The 13627-nt window shown below is 40.0% G+C and overlaps 2 protein-coding genes across 5 annotated transcripts; one reads left to right on the plus strand and one right to left on the minus strand.

Annotated features, from left to right (window-relative positions):
• Positions 1 to 1081: 1081 nt before the first annotated feature.
• LOC147314864 (ras-related protein Rab-34-like) lies at positions 1082 to 11311 on the plus strand. Of its 4 annotated transcripts, none has more exons than XM_086261973.1 (11): positions 1082 to 1173; positions 5130 to 5226; positions 5306 to 5397; positions 5484 to 5552; positions 6488 to 6589; positions 6675 to 6739; positions 6847 to 6898; positions 6990 to 7071; positions 7423 to 7513; positions 8873 to 8980; positions 9051 to 11311. In XM_086261973.1, the coding sequence occupies exons 2-11, from the start codon at positions 5152 to 5154 to the stop codon at positions 9116 to 9118; spliced, it is 804 nt and encodes a 267-aa protein (XP_086118099.1). In that variant the 5' UTR covers positions 1082 to 1173; positions 5130 to 5151; the 3' UTR covers positions 9119 to 11311. The 4 variants fall into 4 exon arrangements, with proteins under 4 accessions (XP_086118099.1, XP_086118098.1, XP_086118101.1 ...); XM_086261972.1 differs by lacking the exon at positions 1082 to 1173 and adding an exon at positions 3258 to 3507; XM_086261975.1 differs by lacking the exon at positions 1082 to 1173 and adding an exon at positions 3258 to 3507 and having other exon boundaries at positions 5487 to 5552.
• On the minus strand, positions 9661 to 13383 carry LOC147314865 (uncharacterized). Its single transcript, XM_086261976.1, has 5 exons — positions 13207 to 13383; positions 12966 to 13059; positions 12577 to 12723; positions 11039 to 11134; positions 9661 to 10092 (listed from the first exon to the last, which is right to left on the minus strand). The coding sequence occupies exons 1-5, from the start codon at positions 13327 to 13329 to the stop codon at positions 9950 to 9952; spliced, it is 603 nt and encodes a 200-aa protein (XP_086118102.1). The 5' UTR covers positions 13330 to 13383; the 3' UTR covers positions 9661 to 9949.
• Between the last annotated feature and the right edge of the window lie 244 nt (positions 13384 to 13627).

The following is a 13627-nucleotide window of genomic DNA, read 5'->3' on the forward strand; positions in this document are numbered from 1 at the left end:
TAATCTTTGTTGACGGATGTCTCACTTCCTAAATCATGTCTGGGTGAGACGCTTGCCAGACGACCTATAAATAACAAAGGATGCACAGGTATATTCTTTGCAGAAGTGTTTTTACCTTCATCAAAAGGGATTTTTGTGAGAAAACTAGATTCTGTTTTTATGCCCTTATTGAGGCTTTGCACACAGCTTTGATACACAAACTGCCCTTGCCCCTTTTTATTTCATGTTTTCATTTATCTTTGTGAAGCTTTCCTCCTTTCCCAATTTTTATCTGTGTGATTGTCCCACTGTGTTATGCAGTGAATTTATTTAAAAATAACACAGGTCTGAGATGATAAAACAAGCAGTAGTTGTGTCACGTGTCATATTTGATTGACATGCTTTATAAATGCCTGTTGCTTGGTCTCCTCTCCTTGACTGCGGTCAAATTCAGGGTCACGGGAACCTGGAACCTAACTCCAGCAGTCATAGGGCAAGAGGCAGGGTCCACCCAGATTGCTAGACTTTTGCAGGGCTAACACACAAAGACTGGATATATACTGACATTCACACCTAAGATCAGTTAACTCATATGTGCTCCTTCACCTGGACCTGCTATAACTCCTCTATAAATAAATGATCCTAAAGGGTGCACTGTAGCAGTGAACATAATTAACACAAACTGCATGAATTTACTTGTATCATTTTGTTATGGGTCATAATCTCCGTTCATTTATTCATTAAGATTTTTAATATATGGATTCTTCCTGCGACAACATGATGAGAAGCAAATCTCACATCTGCATTCACCTGTGGGTTTAACAAAGCTTGAAGCGATTGAAAACGCAGTGTTAATCACGCTGTCGGGTGGCATGTTGCTGTGATTATGGGACGTGATCGGGTAATCTCATTTCCTAAAACAACAACAACAACAAAAAACGATCGTCCAGTGCATCCGATGTCAAAGAAGATAATAAAGGAAGCATTGAAGCGCCTTTCCTTAAAATTTAGAGAATTCCACCAGCTGACACACAGATACTTCCGGTTCACGTCTCCCATTTTTAGAAAGCATCTAAAGCACATTTGACTATTGGCTGATATGTCTCTTCCTCGGTTCCTCCGCTTGCATCTCCCGGTGGGCGGGACTAACACCGGAGGAAAGGAATCGAGGGTGCACTCTGAATGAGGAAGGGGGTGAGGCTCAAATATGATACACATTTAACAAACACATTGTTCGGTATTACAGTGCCAGTCTGGGCTTTTCCAGGTGAAGCTTACATGTTGTGGGATACTTGGTGGTTTCTAGTGTTGTAGTATGTGTGTACGTGGTTGTCTAGGTGACCTGTCAAGGGGTGTGGCCGGCAGAGTGAGGAACAGAATCACATAGAAATATGTCAAATAATTGTTTTGTGACCTCCAGAAGATTTTTCTTTGTGTAGGATGTGTTCAGCTGACCCGTGCTGTTGCTCATTATGGATGAGGGAAACGGAGTATGACAGGATAGAAGCAGATGTTACATGAGCTATAGGCTGATTTCTAACTTCCAGAAATAATAAAGCTATAAAAGGTACAATTCGGTGAATGAATCTAATCAGTGTCATCGTTTTAAAAATAAATCAATGTCTGCTTCCCTTTATGCGACCTAGCGTTGACCTAAACACCACAGCCAGTCCACAGGTTTCTCCACATCTAACCTTTAAATAACAAAAAAAAGTTTTGAATACCTTATACAAAGATATAGATATAGATAGATCAAGATATAGATCCAGTCTCTGATTTGAATGAATGAATCAAGATATTACATTCCAGTTTATCAAATTTCACTTGCTGAACAACGCTTACCTCAGAAAAATATTATCTTGTCATGTTTCTCCATTCTGAGAGGGGAACACATTAATGCTTTTAGCACACAGCACATAGTTTGTGTGCCAACCTGCACAGAATCAATTTTTGTGTTTACTGATATGTGTTGAACTGTTTGAAAACATTACATGAAACCAAAAAGTAAAACAAAATAAAAACATGTTGAGCACTGCAACCGGAGCTTTATTTACATGTGTACTATGAACATCATAGGGATGAGAAGAATAAAGGGATGTGTTGATAGTGTAAGCGAGCAATGGGATGTCTTTTTTATTATTATTACTGAGCAAACATATCATTGCTGTTGCTGGAAATAATGCATGACTCATTAAAATGAACCCATTTGACAGTAACTAACCTGCCTGTAAAAGTCATCTGTTTACTAACTGAAAGTTTGCTGACATTTTAAAAAATGATTTCTGGTATGTAAACTGTTGTAAAACGATTGTTAGCTTAGAATCTGTCAAACATAAATCTTATGAATGATATGAAACGATTTTGTGCCAGGAAGATAATTTTTTATCACAAGCTGGAATTGCAATTAATGCAATTAATTTTTGGCTAAGGGACTATTACATTATCCTTAATTTATCCAGGTAAAAATTATGATTGAGATTTTAAAAAAATTCAAGAAAGATATAACCAAGAGGAAAGTGACATAAAAGTTATGTAAGTATATTTCTAGAGATCAAAAAAGACTGGATTGAATATAGAAAACAGTGAGTACAATGATGGAGAATCATAAGGATACTACTTATGATATTAGGCGTTTGTTTATTTTCTGTATAACCTTTCCATACAAATGCTGCCTATTTGCCAATATCAACAAGGATATTAGACACACAAAAATACATAAAAACATCAGCAATAACTTTTTCATCCCTGCCTCATATTTTAATAAGACACGTCGCTGCATCGTAAAGACAAATCTAGTATGTGCAAGTTTGTGTATGTATGTAGGCCTGCACTGCTATATGTGACATAATATAATAACGCAAGCAAGTGATTTATGTCTGTTAGAAATTTAACTACTATTTATTGCGCTTACAACTAGACAGATATTCAAAAGAGTGTTATGGCGCCCTCTGTAGCAGAAGAGTCAGTATTGAAGGACAGGAAGTTATAGTTTTTTTCCTCTGTGGGGAAAAAACGAAGACATTAAAAGTAAGCAATACTCGAGTTACGTGGAATTAGGTGAAAGTGGGTGGTATTATAAAATGGAAATAGAAGATATGTACAGTAGTTTTTGTTTTTGGGCTGTTGTTGTGCATGCAGAAGGATTTCCCGCATTGTGACCTTTAAACATGGTTTCTATTATAGTAAAAAAAAAAATCACATAAGTGTAACAAAGAAAAACAAACAAGCAAAGTTAACAATGTAAGTGACAGAGCCCCTTATATCCGATCATTCCTCTTTCCTCCAGCAGGGGGGCGAGCAGGGAAAAATGTGGGAGGAAAAACTAAATCCAGGGACCTGAGTCAGCAGCTGCAGCGGTGCCAGTCTGCCGATCCCCACAACTTCCGCTCATCCGTTTCATCTTCACACACATTCATAGTTAACAATGGAGCTGAATTGATTTACAGTGAAGAGCGTCTTTGTTAGAGGACGAATACAAGCAGAACAGAGGAGGAAAGAGGACCGAGCGGACCATACGGAGACTCTGAGGTATCCCGTAACATCTCCAAACCCGCTGCTGCTTTTCAGGAGTTAACTCTGAGTAACTCCTGCGGTTTTTCTTCTTCGGGGGTAACTTCAGCGCTCCTCCTTCAACTTGATGCCCAGTCTTCAGGTTTCCGCTATATGTTAGACTATATAAAAACAGCGTTCTTCCTCTTTTCGTGAAGCTCTGATGAACAATAGGATTAAATGTGATCCACGCACTGAGGGGATCAGGGCCGATCACAGTTGTCTGGTTTTACAAACTGTTGCTGTTGTCTACATGGTCGCGTCTATTTCTAGGAAAATAACATTTTAAAGAGGCTGGCTAATTGTGGTACTGTCTATGTCCTGGTAGCCTGGGAAACGAAAACAAACAAACCTGAAAGAAGTTAGAGGAAAAACTGCGTGAGCTGATGTATCCCACATTCAGAAAGCTACGGCTAATTAAGCACTTGTTTTTATTACCTTCTTATCCGAACTTCGGTGCAGACGTGGTCAACAGACAATAAATTGGGGATTTCTAATAATAATCAGCATAATAGTTTTAGTTAACTACAGTTTGTGCTAAAGACTCGAGCCACCTTTGATTTTCTTTATATTTTTCTTCCAAGGTGACTTTTGTTCTTTTTAAGTGGTCTTTCTTAAGCTTTTTCACCCATTTTCAGTCCAGTCCTTTAATTTCACGGGAATATATTTGTGTTTAAGTCACTCTACGCTGACCTATGAATCATTCAAGCACAAAAAGGCACCTAAATCGAGGGATGAACGAGTGTACACATAACAGAAACCTTTTTAGCCCTTTGTTATTAGGATTATTTGTTGCCACTTTGTTAGCTGAATCTATGAAAGTTATCAAAAATAACACAGCTTGACAGACAAAAAATAGCAGCCTTGCACCAACCAGGTGATTCTTAAAGAACTATTAGCTGAAAAGTTGCATATCTCAGGATGGTGTGCCGTGTGTGCTTAAGAAAATCTACGTAGAGCACAACAGAAGTAGAAGTAAGATATTTACGGCAGATGAACCGAATCTGAAAGTCACCTCCTTAAAAAATAAAAATATCAATACCTGAGAGAGATCTGTGGTTCACTAAAGAAATAGTCTCAGTGGAAAGGTGGCTGTCAAAAAGAACTGAACTGAAAATCGGTGACAAGCCAGTGGTGTTGGCGATCATATTAAAGCTGATGGAAATACTAACACAGCAACAGAGATTCATCCACAATGTAGTAACATCTTGAAACGCACAATGGAACACTATAGATCATGGCTTCACCTCTCGAGAGCCTGGATCTCAACATTACTGAAGCAGTGTGGGTTCATGTTGACAAAAGAACAGAGTGAAAGGCAGCCAGCACCCAAAGAAAAGCCTTGAATGCTTCAAGAAGCCTAGAGAACTATCCCTAAAGACTACTTAAAGCATTGACAAGAAAACTTCCCTAAGAGAGTTCAGATCGTTGAAAAATAAAGGCGCTTATGCCAAATATTGACTTTAATGCTGGTTAGAATTTGCCTTGTATACTCGGTCAACTAAACCCGTTTCTGTCTCGGTAGATTTTTCGTTTAACTTGGGTGGCTTTAAAGATAAACAGCAGACTGTTTACACCGCTCCCTCTGTCTTTCTGTCCAGCTGCTGTTTTCCTTGAGGCCTCATGTCCGTCCGCATTTCAGCCATGAGCGTCCTTCCTCCTGTTCGACGGGACCGAGTCATCGCTCAGCTCCCTCAGGTAAAATCAGTGACCCCAGTTGCCTGCTTATCTTTCTAGAAAAGTTCACATCTTCACGATCCCGCCCTCCTCTCTTCAGTGTTTCCGAAAAGAGGCAGCCATCCACACTAAAAATGATTTCAACAATAAAGTAAAGACTGCGTGTCAGGAGCAGCGGACCGGCACTGTGGGGTGAGTGCCGCAGTGTGAAGCTGCTGTATGCGATCTGCTTTATGTGGCTCTTATTTACTTGCTGCTGCTTCTCTTATTCTTCTCAGCAGATTTAAAATATCCAAGGTCATCGTGGTGGGGGATCTGGCTGTGGGGAAAACCTGCCTGATTAATAGGTAAACTAAGACACACTCGCTTCATATGTGACTGCAAGGCGAGAGGGAATTTGGGGAAATGAATAACTCAGAGGGAGTTCAAGGAAGCACAATACTTAACCTGTGTTACAATTGCTTTAGGTTTCACGGTAATCAAAAAAGTATGAAGCAGTTGTTAAAAGCATGAAAAAAAGGTAGAAAACATAAAAATGGGGCATCTATTTCCAGCCCTGATATGCTTTACTGTACTTATGCTTTGTAATGGCTGTGTTTGTGACCACAACACCAAAAATAATGCTTGTTAGGAAAGATGATAATCTTTGATGGTTTGTGGTCCCGTCACTTCTGCGCATGAGGAAAACACAAGTTTTGGACCACTTAGAGAGCCTCGCTGCATGCAGTACAACATCTACCACATGTATGGAAGTACACAGTTTGAGACTGTAACGTTTTAAATTGCAGTACAACCGTGTCACGTTTTGTCACTTGTAGTTTATTTTTCTGTAATAAGTTCCTTTATGCGTCTGCCATGATCATACATTAGATACTTTGTTTTATTAACAAATGCAGGCAGTGTCGGTTTTATGATCGGGACCTGGGGATCCAGGCCCACCCAGTAAACTCAATGTGCCCCCACAACTTTGGTCAGACTTTATAAAGGACCCCTCATGTCTCTTTGAAACTAAAAACAGGCCATTTATCAGCGTGTGCAGCTAGTTTCGAAGCGTGAACCTACTGAAAATTGCTAAGCTCCTTTGCCTCTGCAATCTAACACAGATCTTTTTGCACTTTGTGCTAAATTTCTCTGTGCATGTATGGGTGTAAATAAGCATAGCAATTTTCTGTGTTTTTTCTTGAATGCCCCCCTGTCAGAGTTGGTCACCTGTCCAAATGATGTAGTCTGCTGCCGACCATAAGTGCATATATTTGCAATAGATTTTTTTTTTTTTTTTAAGGTTTTGCAAGGATACCTTTGACAAGAACTACAAAGCAACAATCGGTGTTGACTTTGAGATGGAGCGCTTCGAGGTGCTGGGTGTTCCTTTCAGCCTGCAGCTGTAAGTCTGATCCGGAAAATGTAATGCATTAATACAAAAAAAGTCACTCTGATTATGCTCGTCAGCCGCTCTCTGTGTGTTAAAGGTGGGACACCGCAGGCCAAGAGAGGTTCAAGTGCATTGCTTCTACATACTACAGAGGAGCCCAGGGTAAGTTTCCATCAGTCTCTCCGTTTAAAACACTGTTTCCAAGGAATAAAATATCAGTCGCTTTCCCAGCTGCTAACGCAGTAAAATGATCTCTTCTTCTCTTCCAGTTGTTATAATCGTGTTTGATGTAAATGATATTGCCTCTCTGGGCCATGTAAGGTAAATATATAATATAAGAATAACATTTGTGTGCCTTTATCTCATTGTTGTCCCAGCTGGTGGATTTAATGCAGTCTTTTTCCATCTAAAGGCAGTGGCTCGAAGACGCTTTGAAAGAGAACGACCCCACCGCTGTTCAGCTGTTCCTCGTGGGCACCAAGAAGGACCTCAGCGTACGTCTTTTACTGTTTAAAGTGGACGTGCCTGCGGACATTTCTGTTGTATATACTGGAGTCAAATGTGAATGCTTGGATAGGTGCCAGGAGCACAAAGCGTATCCAAGCTCGAACCTCAGGAATGTTTCTCCTCCTTTACTACACCCTAAAGTGGTTGTGACCGAGGTGGAAATCACACACAGGAACGTTTCTAAGACATTATGTATTTAAACAGCCGTACTTAAGCTAGCTCGGTTGCTAGGAAGACATTGTTTTTATGAGTTAGTCAGTAAACATGATACAATAAAATAAACAGTTGTGTTTGTTTTCTTATTGCTAATGTGTTGTATGCTCTGGTTTGTCTCACAGTCACCTGCTCAGTATTCCCAGATTGAACAAGATGCCCTCAAACTAGCAAACGAGATCCAAGCTGAGTATTGGGCGGTTTCATCGCTGACAGGTGAGCGTTTGGATTTTAATACAAGTAAAGCGGTTGCCTCCAAAAGGTGTTAGAGATGAAAAATATTTCTATAGCTTCAGCCAGAATAGCTTTTGGTTTTTGTTTACACTGTTCCTCAGGGAAAGACGCTGCAGTCGATTGTTTACATGAAAATATTTTGGTAGTAAATGCAAAGTGTTCAGTTCCAGAGTTACCAAATTTGCACCTAAGTCTGTATTACACGGCTTGAATAACAGCTACTGTAATCTAGAAAGATTAAAAAAATGTGTTTGTTGCTGTTTATTACCAGAAAATATTCAGAGAGAACAAAAGCTTTAGCAGTGGCCAAGTCGAATGCACTGGAAAGCTCAGCATCACTAGAAGGCCTGAAAATCCACAGAAGACAACGAAAGTAGATGCTTTCAAACTTTGTCCTTGTTTATGAAAAACAACTTGACAACATCTAACCAGGTCAAGAACACTCGAGGAGTGTGGGTTCATTTCAAGATGGAACCCACTGATTACTCTCAAGAACAAGAAGTCCAGATTAGATTTTGCCAGAAAACATCCAAAACAGCCTGCAGAGCTCTGAAAAATAATCTTCAGACAGCTGAAATCAAGATAAACTTGTACCAGAATGATGATAAGAGACAGGTATGGAGAAACAGAAACAGCTCATGATTTGAAGTGTGCCACTTCATCCATCAGATACAGAGGCAGTGTTACGGCATGTGCACGTATGATGACGTGGCTGCTGATAGAAGTTGCAGGATGAATTCTGAAGTGTACAGGGCTTTACTCTGTGCTCAGATTCACCCAAACACCTCAGTGCAATTGGATAATGAGCCAAAGCATACTGCAGAAGCAAACCATGAGTTTCTGAGTGGTATGTCCTTCAGTACCAGGAGTCCATCGCCTGATCTGAAGGCAGAGACCCTGAAACGAGCACCAACAGAGGGCGGCAGTAAAAGCCTGGAAGAATGAGATCTATGCTTTCAGTCATAGACTGCAAAGGAAAAACAATCCCTGTATTCAAAGTCATGTTGGTTTGTCAGGTAGCTTTTGATTCTCTGAAAACCAGCAGCTTTGTATAGGTTCACTGTCATTCATGGACAGTTGATGCATAGTTTTTAAAACCACCTAAATAAAAGCTAAAGCTCTGCATTTGACTGTCATTTTGATTGTTTGATTTAAATCCTACGATGCACAGAGACAAAACTACAGAAAAAAATAAAAAGATTTACTTGTCCAAAGCCTATTGAGCTAGCTTTAGTTTCTTTATAGACCTCCAGTGCTTCTCCTTAAGTCTGTTTAAATATAAAGTCCCCCAGCAGTAGTTTTCACACAGGCCCTGACAGATGCTCTCTGTATCTGCTGCAGGGGAAAACGTGAGAGAGTTTTTCTTTCGGGTTGCATCATTAGCGTTTGAGACCAACGTTCTTGCTGAGCTGGAGAAAAGCGGATCAAGGCAAATCGGAGATGTTGTCAGTGAGTATCCAGACAATCCCAAATCACAAAAGTAGTTGTCGCACGCTTTAAAACTAAGCTTTGCTTTCAGGGATTAACAGCAATTCTAACAATCTGTACGCTGCATCGAAGAAGAAACAGTCCAACTGCTGTCAGTAAGGATGGGAGCAGGAGGTTAAAATCGATGGTACGGACTGAAAGCGAGGAGTTTTCTGAGTGGAAAATGACCACGGCTGCCGTCCAGCTCAGCGGGAAGGATTTCTGTGGTCGGGGAGGGAGGAGGGATTCAGATGTTTCCCTTCCTGACATGTTTTAATTTCAGTTTTTCCTGGCCTAGAAAGCTTTTTCCTCCACGGGATGTGTGTGCAGATTCTTGTGGAGTGACACAGGAATTACACACAAAATGTTCCCGTCCTGCCAGAAAGAGTCTCGTTTCACTTAGGGCTTCAATTCAATCTTAAATCTTGTTGCTGCTGTAGTTTATTTTAACAGTCATATTCTGCTCGTGTTGAATTTGTTTTTTTGGCTCTTCTTTTTTTTTCATTGCATTAAAGTGACCAGTTATATTTGTTAGAGGCTAAAAAGAAAATTTGTTCTTGTTTTTATATCTTGTTCATCATCTTCTCCGTTTATCCATCGCACGCTGAGGTCCCAGACCAAAGACTGGGAGCCATATTTGTAATGAAGATACTTGAAAGGTATATTCTTTCTGTTTACAATCAAATTTATCACAGACTTTTATGGTCAGTATCAAAACTAATGTGGTTTTCATATTTTTCATTTTCCCATGGTGAGCTTTACATGTTGTTAGGACATTAAACAATAGAATAGAAATTGTTTCGGTTATTTAAAATAGAATAAATCTAAAAAAAAAAAGCCAGCTATTCTATGAGCTCACTGTATTTCTTAAAAAATATATCTATACATTTATTATAAAATTTCTGTGCTTTGCCTTCTTTGCTGAACCTTTAAGGAATCACGTTAACTTGTTCAGTTGTTGAAGCTTTTGAAGGAGTCGAGGTATTTTCCATCAATTTGGCTCTGCAGCTCTTCGGGTATGCAGTGAGAGAATTTGTAGTTTTCCTTAATCCACCTTCCTCCTTCGGTGTTCTCGATAGCCACAGCTGCGACGCCTGCAGAGTGAGATGTTTACAATCAAGTGTTGGGAGTCATTCGGTTATTATATAATACATTACTTTGCAAAAGTCTTGAACAACCCCTTGCTTCTTTATGTTTTGCTTCCAAGCGCACCGACCTCTGTTTTTAAACCAGTCAGTAGTTCTCCAGGCTTTTCTGGAAATCTTTCAAAGTTTTTCTTTGGCTGCTTTTCTTTTGCACCAACACGGTGATTGCCAAAGAGCTATTTGCTGAAAAGTTAGCATATCTTGGACAAGTGTGTCTTTGACCAAACTGGAAAAGTAGGGCACAAAAGAAAAAGTGGTTGATTTAAAAACATTTTAAAGTAGATAAGCAGTATCTGAAAGTGTCCTCAAGTCCTATGTCCTTAAGAAACAGACAAATCCAACAAAGATCTGATGCAGGACTTGAGATGCATCTGGCCCTTCAGATACATCTCCTGTTTACTGAAGCCTCATCAGAAATGGTCTCAGTGGAAGAAACTATTCTTGAGGATGGGAAATTGAGTGAAAAGGCTGAAGAATGCCAAATTATACAAGGATTGGACTGAATATCAGTGGCTAATGCCCTGTGGAAGACGGATCTGGCTTCATTTTTCTTCTTTTTTTTTGTTGACAAAACAGCGCAGTAAAAGCATACCTAGTTAGAAAAACACAGTTATGGTCGATTATTTCCATAATGTGGGGTCGTATTGACAGAGAACAGCGCAAAATGCAGCCAACATCCACAGAAGAACTTAAATGTTCATCAAAAACCCTAGAAAACTATTCCTGAAGACTACTTTAAGGATTTAGAAGAAACTCAGTTTTTGCCTTTTATCCTTGATTTCCACATTCCAATGAATTTTTGCATCTTTTTTTACATTTTCCTAACAAAATATAAAGAAGGGTAATTCAAGACTTTTGCACAGCACTGTAACTGTTAACTTATTGACTGACAAACCTACAACTGTGGCTCCCAGTTTCTCTACCAGCTGAATGGCAGCCTTCATTGTGCCTCCAGTCTCTATCCACTGGTCCACTAACAACACCCTCGAACCTGCGGCGGGGACACACATGTCGACTGTTAATGTCTCCTTCAGTCTTTCTTCTTTAACTCTTTTTGTTTACGAGGACAAGTATTAAAAGAAAATGGTACATCTTGTGTTTTTGAAAGAAACAAAAACAAATGCTGACAATAAACAGTTATATTTTAATGCATAAGTTTCCCATTAATGTTGTTCTAGGGGCTTCTAGTATTTTGTTTTCAAATCTCAGATTAAGAGAATACTCATTTCCCTAACGTTGTGGATCTCCATTCACCTGTTTATACACAGTCACACCAGACTGTGTTTGTGCTGGAGAGGATGTAGAAAGTAGAAATTGTAGGAATTTGTGAGACTTGATTCTTCTTTAAATGTACGTATTGCAAATTGATGTTCAAAAATGAATCCAGGCTGTCAACAGATTCTGAAGAACCAACATCTGTGGTTTCATGTCCTAAACTGGCCTACGCATGTTATGCAATACCAGATTGCACCAGGAGATGGTGCAGTGACCCAGGCAGGACCTTCAGAAGACATTCCTCTACAGGAAATAAAGCATCTTAGTCAGGTGTTGAGCTACTTGAACAGCTTCAGTGTTTCTTGGCAGTTTTAATGAAGCTTTTCCCTCATTCAGTGTTATGATGAATTCTGACACATTATCCAGAATCTTCCGTCTAATATGTGAAGGCCATCGCATGTGGCTCACATCGTTTTTAGCTGTTCAATGATCTGTCATTGTGTCATCCTGCCAGACATCATTCCTGTCAGGAAATGTTTAATCATGCGATGATTTAGGGTAGGGGTGGAGAACTCCAAGCCTCCTGCAGGTTTGAGATGTGTCCATGATCCAACACTGCTGATTGAAATGGCAAAATTACCTCTTCAGCATGTCTTGAAGTTCTCCAGAAGCCTGGTAATGAACTAATCATTTCATTCAGGTGTGTTGACCCAGGGTGAGGTCTAAAACCTGCAGGACACCGGCCCTTGAGGCCTGGAGTTGGACACCCCTGATTTAGGGCATATTTTCATTGATTTACAATGAAACAAACATTCAGGCCTGTGCTATTCTCTGCGTGCTCGTTACACACGTTCGCCCTGTCGTTGAGAATATTGTGAAGGATAACTCATCTGATCACTTTTTCTACGTCTCTCTGGACAAAGGCCTTTACACCAGTTTTATAGTTTTCTGCATTCATCTTTGTTATGACAGCTGGTATTTGTTCAATATCAGTTGCTTCAGCTGACAACAGATGGTGCTGTGCTAGAAGAAAGACAGGGGAGTTTGGAGAAAGAAAGACTGGGCTTTGACAAAATAAATAATTAAATGATTTTGTCATATTTTTAGAAATGTAAGAGCTGAAATCAGTCATTTATCAACCTTCTCATCCACAAACTGCCCAAACATCTTTCTCAGTAAATTATATGACAGGGTTTAAGGGTAAAAAGAAATATTAACCTGGTCTTAGCACATCCAGTCTTACTTCCATAGTCTTTTCCCTGCCTGTGTAGTCTGTGTAGCTTTGGCCTTGGGTGGGGACACATAGGTGACCTGCTTTGCGAACAGCCAGGAAACCTTTTCCAAGAGCGGTGGCAACAGAAGCCCCTGAAAAGACAACATCAGTAACATTCATTCACACCCACAGAGCGAGAAAAGAAGCTTCACGTTGCCATGCCATGTGTTAGAGGCAGAGTTTTTCTAAATTTAGTATCTTTGCCTGAAGGGTCAGGTTTCCCGACCTACGTAATGTACACACTGACAACGTCTTAAAATAAAAAATTACTCTTTAGTTTCTCTGAACTCGCCCTGTATTTTACCTCTAAACGTGAAGTTCTTTGCTTTCTTACCAAGAATGAATCCCATCGCATCCATGCCAGCAACCAAGTCAATGTTGTCACTTTGGAAAGGACTGAGAAGGTCTTTGGCACAGTCTGCAAGAGCCTGGATCGAGTGCAAAGAGGGAAAAAAAGCATAAAATGACGAATGTGCACATGATAAGAGAGACTGCATGTGTATTTGTGCAGTTAGAGGTGAGGTTTGTCATGCTCAGCGAATAGTTTTAGCAACATTTCTTTTCTCTCGGCATACCTGGGAGTTACAGTAAAGTCTGGATGGGTCCAGCCAGGCGAACTCTGGACCTTTTGTGTTTGGAGCCATTAAAGAAAGGTACCATCCTTTATGCCTGTCGCCTGGAACTGCAAACACATCCATTTGGAGAACAGCTCTTGACTGCACTGACAAGAGGCACAAACAGGGGTGAACGGACTGAACTGTGAATGAGAGTCTTCTGTATCAGGTTCCAGGGGGGGTGAATAATGGGTGGGAGCTGGCTGTTAATTATACTGAACTAAGTTACAGTTTCTCTCTGCAGTTTGCACCAGATTTCTTGTTCAAAGTTTACCAGTCATTCATTAAACAGTCTTAGCCTCATCAAACAAAGCCTTATATGAGGTATAAGTCACAAAATAAACACTTATTTTTCCTCTTTCTTTGTATTTTCTTTTAGTAC

The sequence above is a fragment of the Aulonocara sp. 'chitande type north' Nkhata Bay genome, linkage group LG14, assembly GCF_057382095.1.
Source record: "Aulonocara sp. 'chitande type north' Nkhata Bay isolate Kocher_YH1m ecotype deep benthic linkage group LG14, A_spYH_male_GT1.1, whole genome shotgun sequence".
Lineage (NCBI taxonomy): Eukaryota > Metazoa > Chordata > Actinopteri > Cichliformes > Cichlidae > Aulonocara > Aulonocara sp. 'chitande type north' Nkhata Bay.